At 36.7% G+C, this 22,096-nt stretch overlaps 1 protein-coding gene across 1 annotated transcript in view; it reads right to left on the bottom strand.

The window, feature by feature from the left end:
* The window catches only part of LOC123519767 (flotillin-2-like), a 99,663-nt gene that overhangs the window by 6,520 nt on the left and 71,047 nt on the right, over positions 1 to 22,096 (bottom strand). Inside the window, exon 11 of the mRNA XM_045281273.1 lies at positions 8,499 to 8,645. Within this exon, the coding sequence (XP_045137208.1) occupies positions 8,499 to 8,645 (147 nt within the window). The remainder of the gene's footprint in view (positions 1 to 8,498; positions 8,646 to 22,096) is intronic.

Raw genomic sequence — 22,096 nt, 5'->3', positions numbered from 1 at the left:
TCAGCAAACTCTATTAAGAAGGCTGGTGAGACCGTATCTTCCTTGCAAGCTAAAAGAACCACCTGAACTCGTGACTCTACAATGGATAAAATGGAAAGCCTTGCTGGTTAGTGTCTTTCCCGATTCATTCTCCCTCCCTTCATAAATTTAAGATCATTAACATTATAAAGTTACGTACTTACATACATACATTAGTGTACATTATAATGACTGAAATTAAACTGCCTAAATGTTTAACTTCATAATTTTTACTTTCATTAAACCTTTCACTGTACTATGATGCACTCTCGCTTTGTTTACTCTCAATGGAAGTTCAAGTCAGGGGTTAAACTTATTATAATTGATCTGCTTAACAAAATTTCGCTTAACAAAGGTTTTTTTAAGAACGTAATCCTTTCGTTAAGCAGGGGTTGCCTGTATATGTATGTATGTATGTATGTATATATATATATATATATATATATATATATATATATATATATATATATATATATATATATATATATATATATATATATACTGTATATTGCATAAACCCAAATGGGTAAGAAAACAATGAATAAAAGCACATTAAATGTATAATCTGGAAAAAAAAAAAAATGGTTCATAAGAAGTACAAGGGTTGGTGGGATGTACACACAACAGTGAAGGCAGCATCACACTAGCACTTTTCCGTCAACTTAATTAAGACTGTCAACTTTTGTTGCCGCTCATCGTCACACACAAGCTCGCTACCGCCTTCATTGCGTTTGTCAACTGTAAATAAATATGGCGGCTCCTTCACCCCCGGCAAGTCGTTGTTATTTTTTTGTTACTATTTTTGGCCTTTATTGCTCTCTATGAGAAACTCTTCAAACAGCTTTGACCACTCATAAACAACAGAGTAGCTCATATAGGCCAGTTGCTACTTGGAAATTCTGCCTTGAAGCATCTCAGTCCCAGAAAAATGTAAACAAACAACTGAACCACTTTTCACTGCTGGGCCATATATATATATATATATATATATATATATATATATATATATATATATATATATATATATATATATATATATATATATATATATATATATATACACATATATATATATATATATATATATATATATATATATATATATATATATATATATATATATATATATATATATATATATATATATATATATATATATATATATATATATATATATATATATATATATATATATATATATATACAGTAAGGTCCCGGGTTACGTCGGTCTTGAGTTACATCAAACTCGCACTTACGTCAGTCCACTATAAGGCAATTTAAGATTTAAAAAATTGAAAATTTATAAATCGTAAAGCGCGGTGTTTATTGTTATTGTTGGCCGCCAGGCGTCACTATAGTCCGACTCAAATATGAAGGCCACTGAGGGGGGGAGACCTAACGGGGATTCCCGGCTGCGGCGTCGCCAAGCATCGTAGCACATGTTTCGATTTCATTATTAACTTACATCTTAATGAACCGTCATAAAAGTGTATTCCTCTAAATTTCTAATAAGGATGTATAGAGAGCTTTGAATATTGTTTTAGTGTAATGAAGACAATGATTTTGTATAGATACCACAAAATGTAGCACCACTGCTCTCCAGCGTTGCTACTTTTCAAGGTTGGACATGGGTGAGGTCAACCTCCCTGACCGCTGATAATCCCCAGGTCAAATCGAGTCACTCCTCTCCTCCCTGTCGCTTAGGATGGAAGGTGAATATCTCGTCCGCGCTACTCGCCATCGCAACCTTCATAGTCAAGAGAAATTAATTATTTACAGCGTCAACAAGTTCTGCTTAGAGGATTCTTTTATTATCAATGTGGAGGACACTTCTGACGAAGAACTGTCTGATTAAATAGCTGAGAGAGGATTATGCTTACAGGGTAAAACCTCTATAAAAAAAATGCACCTTAACTCTGGGTGTGGTGTGGAAAAAGAATAAAATAAAACAACAAAAGAGATGCATGTCTACTTGTCTATTTTAGAGAGAGAGAGAGAGAGTGTGTGTATGCGCGTCACAGGAGAACCAATACGTAAACTGTTGAAAGACTCGCAAGCAGGATTACACACACACACACGTGCATGAGAGAACTATATAGTAATAAGAAACAGGAGAAAGTAGTAACCAGAGAGAGAGAGAGAGAGAGAGAGAGAGAGAGAGAGAGAGAGAGAGAGAGAGAGAGAGAGAGAGAGAGAGAGAGAGATGGGCGTTTCTCCACACTTCAGTGTTAATCCTATAATTGGGGCTGCGACGTTTGGCGACGCCGCAACCGGGGAATTCCCGATAGGTCTTCCCCCTCAGCGGCCTTCATATTTGTGTCGGACTATAGTGGTTATCCGCCACACCGCCCACCTCACGCTTGAATACAATAACACTCTCGTGCCTCAGTTCCACCACACCGTCGCCCCTGGCAAGAGTGTTCCTACATCTGCGTTTGCTGACTATCTTAGTATCTTGCTCAATGGCACCAAAAAGAAAACTCCTGAGTGATAGCAGTGATGCTAAGAAAAGGAAAACCATTACGCTACAAGAAAAAGTGGACATAATTAAAAGACATGAGAAGGAGGCAGCAGCTGTGTGTGAGGGAGTGAAGAAGAAAATGGGAAGCCCGTTACCATGACAACGGGAGGTTGACGACCTTGAGGCTCTCGCACCTATCACAACAATAACAACTCCGGAGCCTTCGTCTGGGCCACACGACACTTGCAGCTCACTTGCACCGTCTGCGCCTGTCTGCTGATCCCTATTGCCCTTTCCTATTGCATTTCCTGCTCCGCTGCCCACGCTTCTACTCCCACCGCACTGCACTACGCTCCCAGCTGTCCACCCTGGGCGTCACAACATTCGACCTGCCTACCCTCTTGGCGGCCTCAGGCGTCCACCCCTCTGGCAACATGCAGTCATAACATAACATAACATAAATAATAGGATAACAAAGGGCCACCAGGGCCCATCTAGGTTATCCTGTATCAGTCGCACAGCGACCTCGTCATCAGTACTTCGCGTTTGCGGTCCTAATCAACAACAAAAACAAGCTTGTGTTTCATATTCCTACATAGTTGTAAATAATATACCAATATAACAATATAACCTTTTACTTACCTGAATAACCATAAAAAATGATTGGTTGAAAACTCGATAATATGCTTTGAAAGTACAAAAACTCGAGTTACGTACAAAATCGACTTACGTCATGTTTCAGGAACGTAACTCTGACGTAACTCGGGACCTTACTGTGTGTGTATATATATATATATATATATATATATATATATATATATATATATATATATATATATATTTTTTTTTTTTTTTTTTTTTTCAGTTTTTGCTCCAAGCTCGACTTATTTATTGGACATTATTGGATGTAGAGACTTTTTTCCTTGGTGTGGCTGTACAACACACAGTAAGACAGAGAAATGTCAATGTGTACTTCCATTGTGGCAACTAGAAAGTGAGTCGATTTGCACGTGCGTGCCTCCCTGGTGACATAACTCCCTATTCCCCGCGGAAAAAACAAAAAGCTAGTTTGCAAACTTTTTCTTTTTTTTCTTCTTTTACTTTTACTCCTTGTCAGGCAAGAGGAATTACTAACTACTTAATGAGAATGATTTTGATAGCTTGTGTCTTATAATCTGGCATATATGGTATACACACACACACACACACACACACACACACACACACACACACACACACACACACAGTGGAACCTTGGTTCTCAAATTCAATTAGTTCCTGAATGTTGTTCAAAATATAAAATGTTAAAAAACTGAAGTTATTTCCCCCATGGGAATCAATGTAAAAAGGATTAATCTATTCCTTGACACCTGTCCACCCTGTCTTAGTGGCTTATGACGGACACTCCCACTGCTGCGATGTTTGCTTCACATATCCAGCTCTGAAATGATCTAGAAAGGATGTACTGAATGAACTTAGTGACAGAGAACTCATCAGCAAGTACTGTTCAGACTGTGTAGGTACTCTTTTTGTCACCAATCTACTGTAGTGAGAGAACCCTGAGTGACATTAAGAGGGGTAATCCACTTACCATCAAAATGAAGGTGATCATAACACTTAAACATTTTGCTGCTTGGAAAAGCACTTGTGAAAAAAAAAGTGATGGTGTTGTTTGTCATTGAGAGAGCCACAGGTGAGTAAGGGATTACTCCTGAGCGCTGCAAACTGTTTGTGTACATTGGGGTTCTTCAATGGGGTTACATTTAATTTAAGTATTTCAAAGATTGAATTGCTGTCTTACACTGTCTCCTAAAAATAAAAAAAAATAAAATAAAATAAAAAAAATAAAAAAATAATAAATAAAATGAAATATTTACAGAAAGCTGTAAGTTAGTAATAAATGGCTGCTTTTGTTTGACCTTTTAATATCTTAAATCAGTAGCTTTGTTTTAATATCAAATGATACAGCAATTAAAGCAATTATCAGCCCAAAATTTTGTTTAAAAACTCATTTGCCCAAAACAGGAGACATTCGGTAACCAAGATTCCACTATATATATATATATATATATATATATACATATACACAAGATATTCATAGCATTTATAATAATTGCACTGCAGTAGTTTTGGGGAATTCATAACTGGGGTGTGAGTCGCTTGTATTTTTATCAACCTGCTCGCAGTGAAAGGAACAATATTTGTCTAAGGAAAGCCATTTGCCACGAAAATGTTCTTTGAGTAATACCGTATTTAACGTGCTGCCACTCGTGGGGCAGAGGTGGGCTGAGTGACTGTGGCCCCTGGCACCTTCCCTAGCACCTGTAAATAAGAGGTTAAGTCAACACCAACATTTTCTTAGTTTTCCTGACAAATGTGGCTTTTCTTTCAGTTAAGCAAAGGATCAAGTAGTGGTAAAAATGGACTTTTCCTAAAAATAGAAAAGGAAGTGATCGATGCGTATGTGTATACATGGGTGAGGTCATTCTTTTGGAAGATACGTTACACTGAAAAACGTGTTACGTGGGCTGCTGAGTTATACATACTTAAATTTGCAGGCAATAAAAAGAAGTGGCATTTGCATGCTATACTATCAATAATTAATACAATGTTATGGCACCACCAAATCATTTGCATGTTCCAATGTATAGTCTGGTTACTGCTAACATGCAGGATGCTGGCCCCCGCATCATTTACACCAACTGATCATAGGGAAGGGAATGAACCACCACCATTCTGCCACCCACAGTGATTACAGTTTTGTGACTGACCACAGGGAGAGACTGTTGGCCTATATAGTAAAAATATTAACCATTTTTCAGTGACAGGACAAAAATATTTGGGGTCACCATAAGCAAGATGGAAAGGACTTGCATCATTGTCCTAAAGCAGTAAGGAGTTGAGATTAATAAAATTGTTGCTTGTGTTGGCTGCAATAGAGACATTGTCTTTTGCACCCTTGGTACTACCAAAGGTTTGGATGGGAATAAGTTTCTCTACACAAGCCTTGTCCTTGTCTTGGCAAGCTGTTTTGATTATTCTTGATGTAATGAATGGATTTCTTCATCAAAACATATATTAGGAGTGCATCAATTTTCATGAAAATATTTTTCTTTCTTTATAAGTTATTGTCTCTATTCTATTTTCTTTCTTCATCTCTGAGACTGAACTGAGTGGGACGAGCGGTGGCAACATTTATTTGCCAATGATAGTGTGACATAGAGAACAAAGAAAATTTTCAGAAAGTAACAAATTAAGCATATAGTGTTGTGTATAAGAGATAGAAACTTGAAGAAAAATGAAGTCATGGGCTGGTATTCTACAAACCATCATAGCCAAGTCCCTTGATAATAGCGAAACAAAATAGCACATTTCATTCATAAATCTATTATAAACTTTTCCAACTTTCCATAAAATACTGTTAGTGATAATAAATGATATAACAGGGTCCACGCTGTTTTAGTGGCACTTCTTAGAGTCAGAAGTTTGTCAACATCATGATAATATAACCGTACATATCATAACACAATCCCCAGCTGTTTTTTTTTTATAAATATAACTATAAATTTCAGTAACTAGGAGTAAATAATGTCCTTCCATTAGGCAATAAACTATTATTGTAAATAACTGCCAAGAGCAATATGCTGTAATAAGTTTTCCTAAACACAAACAACCTTGCCTTGTACAGCCTGCACATGTTGGGCTGTCAGCTGTAATCTTATCATAATATCATGTTTCTTTTGATTGAATACACTATCTAACTATCCCCAAAGTAATGATATGAAGTCAAAACAATTTGAAATCAAGAAAATAATGTCAAGAATCTATTTCATTCCATAAATTCAAAGTTGAGAAAACTGTAAGTGTGTGTGTTCTAGCAGCAGAGAGGGATTGAGAGGTGACTGACAACTTAAGACAATAAAAAGATTTGACTCTTATAAATTCTGTGAGCTACAATGGCTAGCTAAAACTGTTTATGAACAGTATGCAGAATAGCCCATGGTTTTTGGAGAGAGGAAGTAGATATATGTGTGCCAGTATAGATAAATTGTGAGGCATTTATGGGAGAGGATGGAGGAGATGAGAGAGTTGAAATATATGAAGACAGTGTTATGTAAAAGTGGTGAGATTAATTAAGAAATATGAGAGAGAGCTGTGAAAGGGATGTTAAACGATCACTTTCAAGGATAATAAAAATAAAATGTGTCCATAGATAAAAGAGGTTTAGGTAAACTGTCAAAACTGACTCATGTGTGCATCAGAAATTTGAGAATGGAACAGAGCATTTGAAAACATGTTTTCAAGTGCTCTCATATATTATAAGAGTGATGCAGTATACCTATGCAAATTAAGTGAAGGATGCAAAATTGAATTCCATGGAGAAGGAAAAATAAAAAAAAATTGTTCATTCAAATTAAGAGGATGAACTATGAAGATTTTGTAAAGAAAACGTGTGAGTGAAATAAAAGGTCATACGAGGAAAGGAAAAGCAATTTGGAAGATGAAAAAGTGCTAGTATAAGAGAGAGAAAGCTTCGTTCAGAAAGACAGGAGTGTTTGAAAAGGGAAAAGGGAATGTTTTCCTGATGTGGTTACCCCTTTCAGGAGGTTTTTCAGAGTGAATAAAGTATTAGGTAAAAAATAATGTGAAGGCCATGCAGGCCTTCTTAACACAAGACGTATTTCACCGATAATATTAATTCGCTAAAGATATTAGGTGATCAGTAATTATAGTTAATTAATAATCATAAATTAAATATAAAACATATAAATACAAAAGCACAAAGATAAAAAAATAACTAAAAAACATGACAGGGGAGTAAAAGTTATACTATATGCAGTGGGAGAGCAGACAATGTAAAGCCATCACTCAACAAAACACTGTCTGTTCACCCACTGCATATGGTATAACTTTTATTTCTCAATCTTCTTTATAGTTATTTTTTATCATAAATCATAATAATCAAGAAACTAAATCAATCAAATACAATATAAAAGAATTAGTATTGCATAATTAGACAACAGCTTTCACTTTAGCTCCTACGAGAAAATTAAATCTTACCTTCAACTTTGAGTTTTATACATTTAGTTTGGAGTCAACTTGTGAATGCCAGCAAAGGCTGAGGCCATCAGACTACAGGTGATAAATAGTTAGTAAAACTACCATGCATGAAATTTTAATTTCAGATTTTAGGATATTTTATAGTCTTCCTTCCCCTTTTTACAAAAAAAAAAAAAAAATAATAAATAAATAAATAAATAAATAAATAAAATAAAATAAATAAATAAATAAAAAATAAATAAATAAATAAATAAAAAAATAAATAAATAATAAATAAATAAATAAAGACCAAGAAGACAATTCATGGCATGATCTGGATAATTCTCTTGAAAAGCATTCTGCCTAGTAAGGATGAACTTGACTGTTATTACACTATCATTTTAATGACATATGCCCATCTCCCTTGAACAAAGTAACAAGCAATAGAGATCCTGCAATCATTCCATTGTCTTAGCTTGGCATTTTTCACTACACAACAACCAAGCCAGTCATTTACTGAGCTCTAAGTTCTGTTCGTTACCTCCATATCATTTGGTATTTCCCTTATATTCACTTTATTGTTTGTTTCTAAAAAGGTAAGTGATAATATCCCCACATCTTTGCATTTTGTCCAATGCAATAATTTGGTGTTACTCAAAACTGTTTTGATAATTGCCTTCACAGCAATATATGTCTTATACAAGAGGCTAATTTTAGTTGTTCCTTATAATGCTTACTGCATAACTTCATCTTGAAAATGCCATGAGATTTTCATGAAAGTCTTTGTGAAAGATGCAGATATTTCCAGTTTTGAAAGGGGGAAAAAATGTACTATAAGAGTGTGTGAGGCATCAATGTGATATACTAGGATAAATCATCATACTTTCATGAAACATTACATGCACGTATATGTTTCTACTTAATCAGGCAATCAACAATCTGAATGTGCAAACTGTCAAGAGCAGTATGAAGGACATACCTTGGTGAGATCAACCCCTGTGAGGGCATGAACAGCAGGTGGCAGCTCCCCACACATCTTGGTGATGGCATTGCTCATTGTATCTCCACCACCTACCATCACAATCTCTTCAGTCTTAGCCAGTGGAGCAGCCACTTCTGCAGCAATCTGAGGGAAAAGTAAGAGATATGTCAATGTGTGCCTCATAGACATTCTGTGCTTACTCAATTTGAGTACGCAATAAAGAGATGTGATGAAAGTTATGGTGGTTAGCTATCAGCAAAAACAGTAACTATAACAGCAAAGCCTCCACCTCTGCTTTACAAAATATTTCATTCTCTCTTGTTAAAGTACTTAACCTTTACTAATACCACATGTTTATCTTTACTCTAGCCTTCCACCTTCCAAATTGCCTTCCACATTCTAAATTACCTTCTCTCCTACCAGCACATACCATTTTTCTACAAACTTAGTTTTCATCCTAATATTCCCGTATTATCTCAGTGTCTTCCTCTTTACTCATTCCATCACTCCATAATTTTCATCACTTGCATAAGTGATCTACAAACATGATATACTATGGCCCATCTCACTCCATTCTATTCCAACCTTACAACATTTCCTACTTGAGCTTTCATTTCCCTTAGTAATGCCATACATGAAAATATAAAAATACAATTCTAACATTACACTCCTAACTCACTCCTACATCTAGAGTGAAACTCTTTAGCTCTTCCTCTATTCTCACATATACTCTTATAAAGATGCCTTAATTCCTTACTGCATAAATCTACTATATACCATAAATCCAAGTAACTTCCTAAAAACTTCTCTATCTTATGCTTCCTATAGATCCATGAATATGACAGAAAATTTTCATTCTTTTCTATCTACTTTTCTACTATCATTTTAAGTACAAAAAATCTGATCCACACAACAGTCTTCCTTTATGAATCCTCCTCCTTCCTTGTTGACCTTTACATCGGCCACTGTCTTCAATCTCTCAATCAACATTCTATACACTTTGTAACTATAACACTCATTCCTACAATCTTTATTTTTATAAGCAGGTATAATAACTGTCTTCTTTCACTCATCTGGTACTTCTCTTTGCCTCCATACCAGATCCCATAAAACATCCACTCTACAACCACTTCACCACTATACTCCAGCATTTCTGCAGTTTTCTGTGTACTCATTCCTCTCTAGATAACCACTCATTCTCTACCTACCTCTATATGCATGCTATGTGCTATTGCTTCCTTTATTGTCTTTACATTCATGAAAAGGTCAAAATGTCTTTCCACATTCCTTCTACTGTCTCCCTACTACTCACAAAAAATCCATCTTCTTTCTTAATTCATATATTCCTAGACTTCTTTCTACCCAATCTTAACATACTTTGCCATGCAATTTTTTATATTATAACAATGAAGATGATTTTTGAGGATCTTTTTTCTATACCAAAAATTGCACACTATAAGTATGACCACCAGAATCTTATTGCGGAGTACATAGGTTAAACACTTTCTTTTTATATTTTCTAACATACTTTCCTCCTTCCCTTAAGCTCTTCAATTTTAGGTCTTCACCTTTACTCCTACGCTCAAATACCTTACTACAGTAACCCCCGCATGAGTTGAACAAATCAGGAGAAAGGCCAATCCAAGTTATCCAAAAGCACAAATTACCAGAGGGATTTATTTATTTAGAGTATTTTTTCTTCACATTTTGCACACCTGTTACCACTAACAGTTGATATCATCTGTGTAATGTATTATCTAAATAAGTACTACTACACACATGGTGCATGCACATACACATGCACACTCATGCACACATACACAGAAATATAATGAAGGAGTAAAAAAGTTTGTACCTGTTTAGAGAGAGAGAGAGAGAGAGAGAGAGAGAGAGAGAGAGAGAGAGAGAGAGAGAGAGAGAGAGAGAGAGAGAGAGAGAGAGAGAGAGAGAGAGAGAGAGAGAGAGAGAAGAGCTTCATACAATGATGGATGCATACAAAAAAAAAAAAAAAAAAAAAAAAAAAAAAAAAAGCAAACGATAAAGCATGGATGAAACTCATAAAGCAGGGAAATGAGAATAACAGACGACAGTACAAAGATGCCAGAAATGAACATATAGGAGTAAGGAGAGAGGAAGAAAGAAACTTTGAGAAGGACGTACTGAATAAAAGCAAAGTCAACCCAAACTTTTCTACAAGTTTATAAACGGCAAAACAAAGAATAAGGAAACAGTTGAAAAAATAATTAAAGAAGGGGAGACATACCAGAGAAGGAAATGTGTGAAATAATGAATGAGAGCTTCAAAATGGTATTCAATGCAGATGATTTTACAGAACCTGATAGGACATGGGTTTGCCAAAGATTACAAAGAGGATATTGGAAGATTATTGGATAAGTTGGATGTCAGAAAAGCAATGGGGCCAGATGGTGTATCAGGTTGGGTGTTAAAAGAATGTAAAGAGCAACTACAGGATCCAATTTTGGAAAAAATTACAAGTTCAATAAATGACGGCAAAGTTCCACTAGAATGGAAGACAGCCAACGTAATTCCGATATTTAAAGGAAGAAAGGACACTGAACCACTAAACTACACATCAGTGTCACTTATAAGTGTCTTGAGGAAGTTATGTGAAATAATTATCAAAGAAAAATGGGTTAAATTTCTAGAAGAGAAGCAAGTCATATCAAACAGACAATTTGAGTTCAGGACAGGGATGTCATGTGTATCAAACTTATTGAGCTTCTACTCGAGTTATTGCAGGACTTGAAAACTGAGATGGATGGGTGGACACAGTATATCTGGATATTAAAAAGGCTTTTGATAAAGTCCCTCCATGGAAGACTACTTTGGAAACTAGAGAACATAGGACTGCAAGGAACTTTGCTAGAATGGACAAGAGATTATTTGAAGGATATGGAAATGAGAACTGTGATCAGAGATGCATACTCATCTTGGGTTAAAGTAACTAGTGGAGTGCCACACGGGTCAGTGTTAGCCCCCATTATGTTTCAGATTTATGTAAACGACATTTACATTGAGGTAAACAGTTATATAAATTTATTTGCTGATGATGCAAAGCTGCTAAGAGTTATCAAAACCAGAGAGGACTGTCTGCTGTTGCAGGAAGATATAAACAAGATCTATGAGTGGAGAAGGAAGAGGATATTGGAGTTTAATAACAAGAAATGTCACACAATGGAACTAGGAAAGAGTAAAAGAAGACCGGTATGAATGGGAGAGGAAGAAATAATGAAGATTAACCCATCCGCTGCGGCACTATTTTTCAAAACATGTACCACCAGTGCGGCGGGTTTGAGCAATTTTTTTATTGCGGAAATGGAATCCTTGTGGTCCAAAACCAAAGAAAAATGGGTTCTAAGTACCTGTTGTATATGTAAAGTTTTGCACTATAAGCCAAAACGTGTCTGAGCCAGGCATTTTCTATGCCCACTGTTGTGAGCGGTAAATACCAGCTGATGATGTTGTCATATTGGTCACCATTTATGTTTTACTTTGTCTACTGCATGTATATAATGTTTTAGTACCTCAAATTGTCAAGGCATCTTCGTAATGATTATATGCGAATGCAAAAATAATAAAAAACAAGAAGATAAATGACCACATGACAGTAATACTCTCTCTCTCTCTCTCTCTCTCTCTCTCAGAATAATATGAGCGATAGCGTATATAGTAAGGTAGATAAGGGATGTGTTGTCACAGATGAGTGACATGAGCACAGTGAAACAGATGAGTGAAATGAGTCTTGTGTGTTGTGAAACAAAGTTGTGAAACAAAGGAGTATTGTGTTGTGAATTACTGTAAAATGTCCAAGGTCATGGACATAAAGCACGGGCAGTCTTCAGGAATGACTCTGTCAAAATTTGAGAGCTCGGTAATGCATTGGGAATATTCTACGAATATTTTTATTTGCCGATGCATAACGTGCGTTGTCCGCAGTCTTCGGAATTTTTTTACCAACGACACCGTGTCGTCGTCCACAGCGGACAGGTTAAAGAGGAAAAAGATCTTAGAGTATGATCATACAAGAAAATCTGCACCCTGATAAACACATGAGCAAGATATTTGGACTATCATATAATATGATAGACAGACTACTTGTTAATGCGGAGTAATGTGATGTGCTGTGGCTGGGTATTGTTACGCAGAAACCCGACGCCACGCCAGTCGTCCCAACATAGCTTCAGGGATAGACTCACGTTCCGCCTGGCAATCCACTTCTCTTCTTTGTCTGACTGGTTATCCTGTCCTGCACACCCAGTCTACCTCTACAATCTACAGTCTACAGTCAGACTCCAGTTAACTAGACTGTAATTCTACATCCTCACGCTTGCTACAAGCCTCATTCTGCTCGCTACCGACTACAAGTCTCACTCTAGCCGCTGGCAACTCCTCACATCTACTCGCTACCAAGCTACCAAGCCTTCAGTACGCTTTTTGTATCTTACAAATAAACACAGGGAAAGGCCCCCAGTGTTTCTTCTTCAACCACATCAGGACAATAAAATGTTGACTAATATAAGAGTGGCATTTCAATACAAGGACAAAGATTTGATGAAAAAAATCATCACAAGCATGATATATCCAAGGCTGGAATATGCAGCAGTGGTATTGTCTCTGAGCTCTAAAAAGGATGTAAGAAAATTGGAAAGGATACAGAAGACTGCTATAAAGATTGTGTCGGAATTAAAGGACCTAGCATATGAAGAATGACTGAAGGAAATGGGACTGCCAACCTTACAAGATAGAAGAGAACGTGGGGACCTAATAACAATGTACAACATAGTCAATGGCATTGAAAAGATAGACAATGAAGAGCTAGTGCTGTTGACAGAAGACGATGGAAGGACAAGAGAACATGAAAAGAAGATCAGGATGAGGCAGTGTGTGAAGGATATTGGAAAATACAGTTTTCCACACAGAACGATGGAAAAATTAAATGCATTGGATAATGAAGTTGTTACAGCACAAAATGTGCATAACTTTAAGGAAAAATTTGATAACTGGATATATGGAAATAGGACACTATGAGCCCCGCTCGAACCCTGTACAATACAACTAGATAAATACACACACACACACACACACACACACACACACACACACACACAATAAGGGTACAGGCAACCCCGTTTAACAAAAGGGCTAAGTTCCTGAAAAACACTTCATTAAGCGAAATTTCGTTAAGCGAACCGATTATAACAAGTTTAACCCCTGACTTGAACTTCCACTGAGAGTAAGCAAAGCGCGAGTGCATCATAGTACAGTGAAAGGTTTAATGAAAGTAAAAATTATGAAGTTTAACATTTAGGCAGTTAAATTTAATTTAGGTCATTATAATGTACACTAATGTATGTATGTACGTAGCTTTATAATGTTGATGATCTTAAATTTATGAAAGGAGGGAGAGTGAAACGGGAAAGACACTACCCGGCAACCTGTGGAATGTAAACAAAGGGCGCATCATGGTACCGCATACAAAACTTATGTACCACATTTCCACAAGGCTTTCCATTTTATCCATTGTAGAGTCACGAGTTCAGGTGGTTCTTTTAGCTTGCAAGGAAGATACAGTCTCACTAGCCTTCTTAATAGTCTGCTGACTTGAAAATAGTAGAGACAGTAGATGGAGTCAAGATGGTGGCCAGCGATGCTATAGTTTTCTCGCCTCTCGTGTCTGTGAATAATATCCAGCTTCACTTCGAGAGTAAGAGACTTCCTGGTCTTCTTAGGAATGCTAGGCCACATTGCAAGGAGTTTTGGTGGGAAGTTGAGCGAGTGAAGACGAGCTGCTGCTGACGCTGTTATGGGAGTGAGTGGTGCGTGTTGTCCACGAGAGGCTTGATCTTGATCTTGATTCTACAGGTGTCCCAGGATTTCTCCTGAGGCAGGCCTTAGTATTTGCAGCTGCTAGTGTATTCAAACGCTTGTCGGCTTGCGTGATACGGCGGGGCTTTCAAACTTGGAAAAAATTACCTGGATAAAACTTCGTTAAAGCGAGTTTGGTATTCGTTAAATGAGCAGATGGTAGTAAAATGAAACCTTCTTTGTAGCAAAATTTTGTTGTGTGAACCTTCGTTACACGGGGGTTGCCTGTAATTGCTTTTTGAAAAATATTGCAAGAAAACAGGAATGTAACACTGGGTGACTTCAACTGCAAAGAGATATGCTGGGAAACCTGGACCACACAAGGAGAAGAGTCATGGGAATATACACTACTAAACTTTATAATGATTAACACTATAACACAGTGGATTAGGGAAACTACAAGAGTTGGAGGAAATGAGGAAGCATCGAGGCTCGACCTATTGTTTACAAAAGAGATTGACATCATTGAAGAAATAGATTATTAGTGCCCTCAAGGGAAAAGTGACTATCTGTTAATTGAATTCAGCCTAGACAGCAGCTTAGCAGTAATTAAGAACAAATTTCACAAAAATGGAAGATATAATTATGGGAAGGCAGATTTTGGAAAGTTAAATGAATACTTTGCAAGAGCTGAGTGGAATCAACTAAATACAGCAAGCAAAGTACAAGGGAAGTGGGATATATCTATGAATATTTATAATGAGGTGATTAAAAGATATGTTACCAAATTAGAATCAGTGAGGGGGAAAGAAAGGAAGGCTGTTACAGCATAAGATGTAAATTAGCAAAAGTGAAAAAGGAAGCAGCATGAATTAATAATTGGGAAGAATTTAAGGTAGTAAGAAATGAATACATCCAAACAATAAGGTATTATGAGAAAAGATATAGCTGACAAATGCAGAAATGAGCCAAAGCTCTTTATTAATGGAAAAAAAAAAAAAAAATAGATAGATTAAAAGTTAATCATGTCACATACAAGGATGCAAGATTGCAGGCAGAAATAAGTATTCACCCAAAAAGAGAAAAAAAAAAAAAAAAAAAAAAAAAAAAAAAAAGTTTGAAGGAACACAAACAGGTCTCAGGGACAAGGAAATGAGGAAGATCCATGTAAAAGTTGAGGAAATCAGGAAGATTATGAAAACCTTGGATGTCAATAAGGCTCTAGGACCAGATGGGGTGTCAAATTGAAATATGAGGGAACGTCATGACCAGCTGGCAGAGATATTACATAACATCATAGTATATTTTTTTTAAAGAAGGAAAAGTCCCTCTAGACTGGAAAAGGGCAAACATTGTACCAAGTTCTATGGGAGGTAAAAAAAAAAAAAAAAAAAAAAAAGAAGAACCATTGAACTACAGACCAGTGTCCCTAACAAGTGTGGTTGTGAAAATAGCTGAAAAAATAGTTAGACGGATGGATGCAACAACTAGATGAGATAACAGGAATATTTGGTTTCAGATCTAGAATATCTTGTGTTACAAACTTATTAAGTTTCTACAGTAGAGCAATATATATAATTCAGGAGATGGATGGATGGGCAGACTGTGTCTATCTGGGAAGGAAAAAAAAAAAAAAAAAAAAAAAAAAAAAAAAACTTTTGAAGTACCACATCAAAGATTGCTATGGAAAAAATTAAAAACAAAGGTGGTTGACAGGGAAAAGTACTGGACTGGATAACAGACTTCTTAAAAGACAGAAATGAGAACAGTGATGAAAGGTGGGGAATCAAAATGGCACAGAGTTATGAGTGGAGTTCCACAGGGAATGGTTCTGGCCCCTGTTATGTTCACAGTGTATATCAATGATATGATTGATGAGGTGTACAGTTATATATATAGGTTTATTTGCAGATGATGCAAAGTTACTGAAATGAGTGGAAAATGGCATGGATTGTGAAATGGTACAAAAGGATTTTAATAAGATACATATGTGGAGCAAGAAATGGGCAGTGGAATTAAATTCTAAAAAGTGCAAAGTGATGGAACTAGGGAAAAGCAATAGAAGACATACAAGATCTTACACTATGGGAGCAGCAGAAATTCAGAAAACAAAAGAGGAGAGAAAGACCTGGGTATTACAATAAATGACAATTAATCACCAGAAAAAAATATAAACAACATAGTTGGAAAAACATACAAGTTACCTATTTAGATGAAAAGATGATGAAAAAATGAATAGCATACAGTAGACTCAATACTTGAACTTGATTTGTTCCAAAAAGCTGTTCAAGAATCAAAATGGTTGACTATCAATAGCTATAAATCAGGTAATTCGTTCTAATCTTAGCAAAACCTAAACTTTATAAAAATTTCAGTGGGATTTTTATATAATTTTGATTTGTACATACCGTAAGTGAAGGCTGGTGATGGATAACATAGAAGGGGAGGGGAGGAGGAGGGAGGTTGTCGGAGGACCAGTCACACTATCCATTAAAATATCTTTGTAACTTTTCTACAGGTGTGATTCTCATGAACCCACTAGTGGAAGGCTATGGCTCACTAACACTTGCACTCTCACTAGATTCCTTGTTTTCACCACTAATAAGCTTCTTTGGTGCCATCATAAGTTTCTAAATGAAAAACAACTGAGAATGCAAAAGAATGTTGTTTTTCTCAAGATTGCAGCAAGACTAAGGATGCGTACCGATATCTGGTATACCGGAATACCAGTATTACCGGTAATAATGGTACCAGAACGGGACAATGGCAGAGGTGAAAAGGGAGAGGATAGAGCTTTGTATACGACCATATGTGTGGCCATTCGATTACCAGATATTTTCACCACTAATAAGCTTTTGGTGTTAATGTAAGTTTATAAATTAATAACTACAGACAGAATGCACAAGAATGTTATTCTGATGACTGTGGCAGCACAACTGGTGGAGGAGGGGAGGGAGAGGCCAGGGAGCCTTTGATTACAACCACGTGTGTTCGACTATCAGGTATTTTTTTAAGTATTAAATAGAACTTTTGCGTTCGAGTATTGAAAAGTTTGACTATTTAGACGTTTGAGTATTGAGTCTCCACTGTACAGGCAACCCCCTTTAACGAAGGGGGTTACATTCCTAAAAAAGACGCTTCGTTAAGCGAAACTTTGTTAAGCGAACCGATTATAACAAGTTTAACCCCTGATTTGAACTTCCATTGAAAGTAAGCAAAGCGAGAGTGCATCATAGTACAGTAAAAGGTTTAATGAAAGTAAAAATTATGAAGTTAAACATTTAGGTAGTTTAATTTAAGCCATTATAATGTACACTAATGTATGTATGTACGTAACTTTATAATGTTGGTGATCTTAACTTTATGAAGGGAGGGAGAGTGAAACGGGAAAGACACTAACCGGCAACTTGTGGAATGTAAACAAAGTGCGCAACATGGTACCGCATACAAAACTTATTTACCACATTTCCACAAGGTTTTCCATTTTATCCATTGTAAAGTCACGAGTTCAGGTGGTTCTTTTAGCTTTCAAGGAAGATACGGTCTCACCAGCCTTCTTAATAGAGTCTGCTGACTTGAAAATAGTAGACAGTAAATGGAGTCAAGATGGTGGCCAGCAATGTTATTAATTTTCTGGCCTCTCTCGTGTCTGTGAATAATACCCAGCTTCACTTCGAGAGTAAGACACATCCTGGTCTTCTTAGGAATGTTTGGCCACATTGCAGGGCGTTTTGGTGGTAAGTTGAACTAGGGAAGATGAGCTGCTGGTGACACTTTTATGTTTTGACTGGGGAGTAAGTGGTGCGTGTGATTTTGATGCTACAGGTGACGCAGAATTTCTTCTGAGTCAGGCCTTTGTATCGGTAGCGCCTGTGTTGTCCACGAGAGAGGCTTGATCTTGATCTTTATTCTACAGGTGTCTCAGGATTTCTCCTGAGGCAGGCCTTAGTACCAGCAGCTCCTGATGTATTCAAAAGCCTGTCAGCTTGCATGATACGGTGGGGCTTTCAAATTTGGAAAAAAATTACCTGGATAAAACTTCATTAAAGCGAGTTCGGTGTTTGTTAAAGGAGCAGATGGTAGTAAAATGAAACCTTCGTTGTAGCGAAATTTTGTTGTGAACCTTCGTTAAACGAGGGTTGCCTGTACATGATTTGACCTACACTAGAACATGTTGCCCTTATATGGTCACCACATAATAAGAAAGATATAAGAAAGATAGAAAGGATTCAAAGAGCTGTAACTAAAATGACTCCAAGTTTGAGAGACCCAACGCATGAGGACAGATTAAAGAAATTAAAACCTCCAACACTGCAACAGAGAAGGGAAAGAGACCTAATTGCTATATACAGGGTATAGAAGGGGATAGACACAGCTGAAAAAGAAGATCTATTGGTGTGGGACCCAAGAAATGCAAGGGGACACAGTATGTAATTGAAAAAGACTGTGTAGAAGAGACATTAAGAAATATAGTTTTCCAAACAGAAGCATAAAAATATGGAACAATTTGGATTAAACAGTGGTTCAGGCAAGAAATATTCATGACTTTAAGACTAAACTAGATGACTATAGGTATGGTGACAGGACAGCACGAGCATAGCTCTTTTCCTGTAAAATACAAACAGGTAAATACACACACACACACGCAAGGCACCATTCAAAACAGAAACAAAAGATAATAGATCTGGCAAGGATACATTGCTAAGACCTGACCATGAAGTTCAGCAAGCCTGGGATAGTGATACTGTCTCCAAGTTACATTGAATTTAGTTGTGTTGAGGCCAAGAAGAGGTATGGAAGGTGATGAAAATACATAAACAAAGGAACCTGACTAAAAGGGCAAAGGTATGAAATTATTGAAATGCCTCTAGGATTAAGGCAGCTAGGAGATTGGAGTAAAGAGAGGGAATTCTCCTGATTTAGGGAGGAAAGAGCCAACATGATAAAGATTATCTCAATGGATGGAGAACTTAGAAAGTTTTGATGGACAAGGTTGCTAGGATTTTTTAACAGGATCAGCTGATCATGGAAAATCTAGAGCAGAGAGAGATGTGAAAAGTCAGAGAGCATGGTTACAATGAACAATGATATGCAGAAAACTCTGGATGAAATCAAAAGGGAAAACAGCTCCCTTAAGGGTAAATGTGCAAACTATGAAATAGCACTAAAGGGACTCGAGCAAAAGCTAGACACCAATGTGGAAACAGGAAAGGGCATAAGTGAAACAAAACAAGAGGAGTGGATGATGGTCTGGAAAAAAGAACAAGATGAAGAAATGTGAACTTTGCTGAAGTAGTTAAGCAACAAATGAGAGAAAACAAGATACAGTCATACAAGTCATCAAAGAAAAGGAAGAATTAGTGAGAGATACGGTGGACAACACTCATGGGTGACTTCAACTGCAAAGAGATATGCTGGGAAAACTGGACCACACAAGGAGAAGAGTCATGGGGATATATGGACAAAAAAATTGTGAGGAAGAAGGAGGAGAAAGAGATGGTTAATGAAATTATATCACTAGTTCAAAGACGAAGAACAGAGTCATCAGAAAGAAATAGAGGATATATAAAGACTTGGTATATACAAGGTATGTCCAGTCCAGAAAGTACCCAGCCATTTACAAATTCAAGAAATGTTTCTAACCTAGGACAATGGTGCCCTATTCTTCTTCAAAGTAGTCTCCTCCGGACCTCACACACTTCTTCCACCATTCCTTCCATGTTTCAAAACATTTCGCAAAGTCCTCTTTTGGAATCTTCATCAGTTGGCTCATTGCATTCTTCTTAATTTCATCTAAGGACTGAAATTTCCTTTCTTTTAATGTTAATTTTAACTTTGGGAAAATCCAGAAATCACAGAGAGCTAGATCTGGGCTGTAGAGGGCTGAATGAGCTGGGTGATAGACTGTTCTACCAAAAATCCTGATACAACATGGAAAGAATGAGCAGGTGCATTATCATGATGAAGAATCCAATCTCCAATAGACCACAGCTGTAGACGTGTCATGCAGGGATTTCTGGCAAAATATTCCATCACCCAGCTCATTCAGGCCCCTGCAGCCCAGATTATAGCTCCCTGTGATTTCTGGATTTTCCCAAAGCTAAAATCACTGTTAATCCCTTCAATACGGTGACACCTATGTAGGCGTCATGAAGCCCCAGTAGCAAATACGGTGACGCCTACGTAGACGTCATATTTCTTTTCTGAGCTTTCTTCAGTTCAGTTGTCCCGTATAGTGTGTTGGATACCAACTACACACGCCATATGCTGTCCTTGAAATCCTAGTGCTCCTCCCACCATCCTTGTCTCCACCAATCACTAAAGATAAGCTACATGCATCCCACCTTGTGTCTAAAATTACCCAATGGCATAGACTGTTCCCATCTCTCTCTCTCTCTCTCTCTCCTCCTTCCCTCTCCCTCTCGAAGATAAGTTACATTAGAAATTGAATTAAAGGATTAGGAAATTTTGAAATGTAATGAGGGATACAAACAAAAAAGACTAAATCATGCCAAGACAAATTTTGAAGGATTAAGAAATTGCTTTGGTAGTATTGATTGGAAGAAAATCATGTAAGGCAAGATAGTCTAAGAGAAGTATGAAATATTCCTAGACAAGTATAATGAGGGTGTAAAGAGATATGTTCCCAAATACAGAGTAAAAGAGAGCAAACACATGTGGTATAATGCTATATGTGCAAAAGCTAAATAAAAAGTGTAAGGATGCAGCTTGGAAAAAATGAAGTAAATAGGAAGCAATATAAAGAGACATAAAACAAATTTATTAGAATAAGAAGGGAGGAGGAGAGAAATTTTGAAAAGGATGCAGTGAAGAGATGTGAAGAGGAATCCAAGCTTTTTATAAGTATATAAATGGAAAATGACAGAGAGACAGACCATCACTAAGTTAATTAAGGGAAATAGTATATATGAAACAACAAAAGAAATGAGTGAACTTATGAATGAAAGCTTTAAATTAGTATTTAATGAAGAGAGAGATTTCATAGAACCAAACAATCAGGTGACACAGGAAGGATTAAGATACATTGGGGTGTATAAACAGAAAATTAGCAGATTACTATAAAAGGTAGATGTAAGAAAGGCTGTGGGGTCAGATGGAGCATCAGGATAGACAGAGAATGTAGAGAACAACTGGTGGAACCAATTTGGGATATAATCAACAGCTCTGTAATGTAAGGGAAGGTACCAAGGGAATGAAAAACAGCAAATATAGTCCTGATATGCAAAGAAAGAAAAAAGACAGAGCCCCTAAATTATAGATCAGTGTCACTGACTAGTGTTGTGGGAAAGCTCTGTGAAATTGTAATTAAAGAAAAATGGTTAGAATATCTGGTGAAAAATGAAATAGTAAATAACTCCCAATTTGGTATTAGGAAAGGAAGATCATGCATAACAAATTTACTAAGCTTTTATACAAGAGTAAAATATGAAGTACAAGGGAGAGATGGATGGATTGACACAGTGTATTTAGATATTAAAAAGGCTTTTGACAGAGTACTACATAGAAGACTCCTATGGAAAATAGAACACATTGGAGGAATGCAGGGAAATATCTAAAACTGATGACAGACTACTTAACTGAAAGGGAAAAGAGGACAATAAGAGATGTCCCATCAACTTGGAGCACAGTTACTATTGGCATACCACAGGGTTCGTTGCTAGCATGATTTATGTTACAAGTGTATATTAATGATGTACAAGAGGGTTTGAGTAGCAACATAAATTTGTTTGCAGATGATGCGAAGCTTT

The sequence above is a fragment of the Portunus trituberculatus genome, chromosome 46 (assembly GCF_017591435.1).
Source record: "Portunus trituberculatus isolate SZX2019 chromosome 46, ASM1759143v1, whole genome shotgun sequence".
Lineage (NCBI taxonomy): Eukaryota > Metazoa > Arthropoda > Malacostraca > Decapoda > Portunidae > Portunus > Portunus trituberculatus.
The sequence above is the reverse complement of the archived record's forward strand: the minus strand, read 5'-3'. Positions and strand labels throughout refer to the sequence as shown.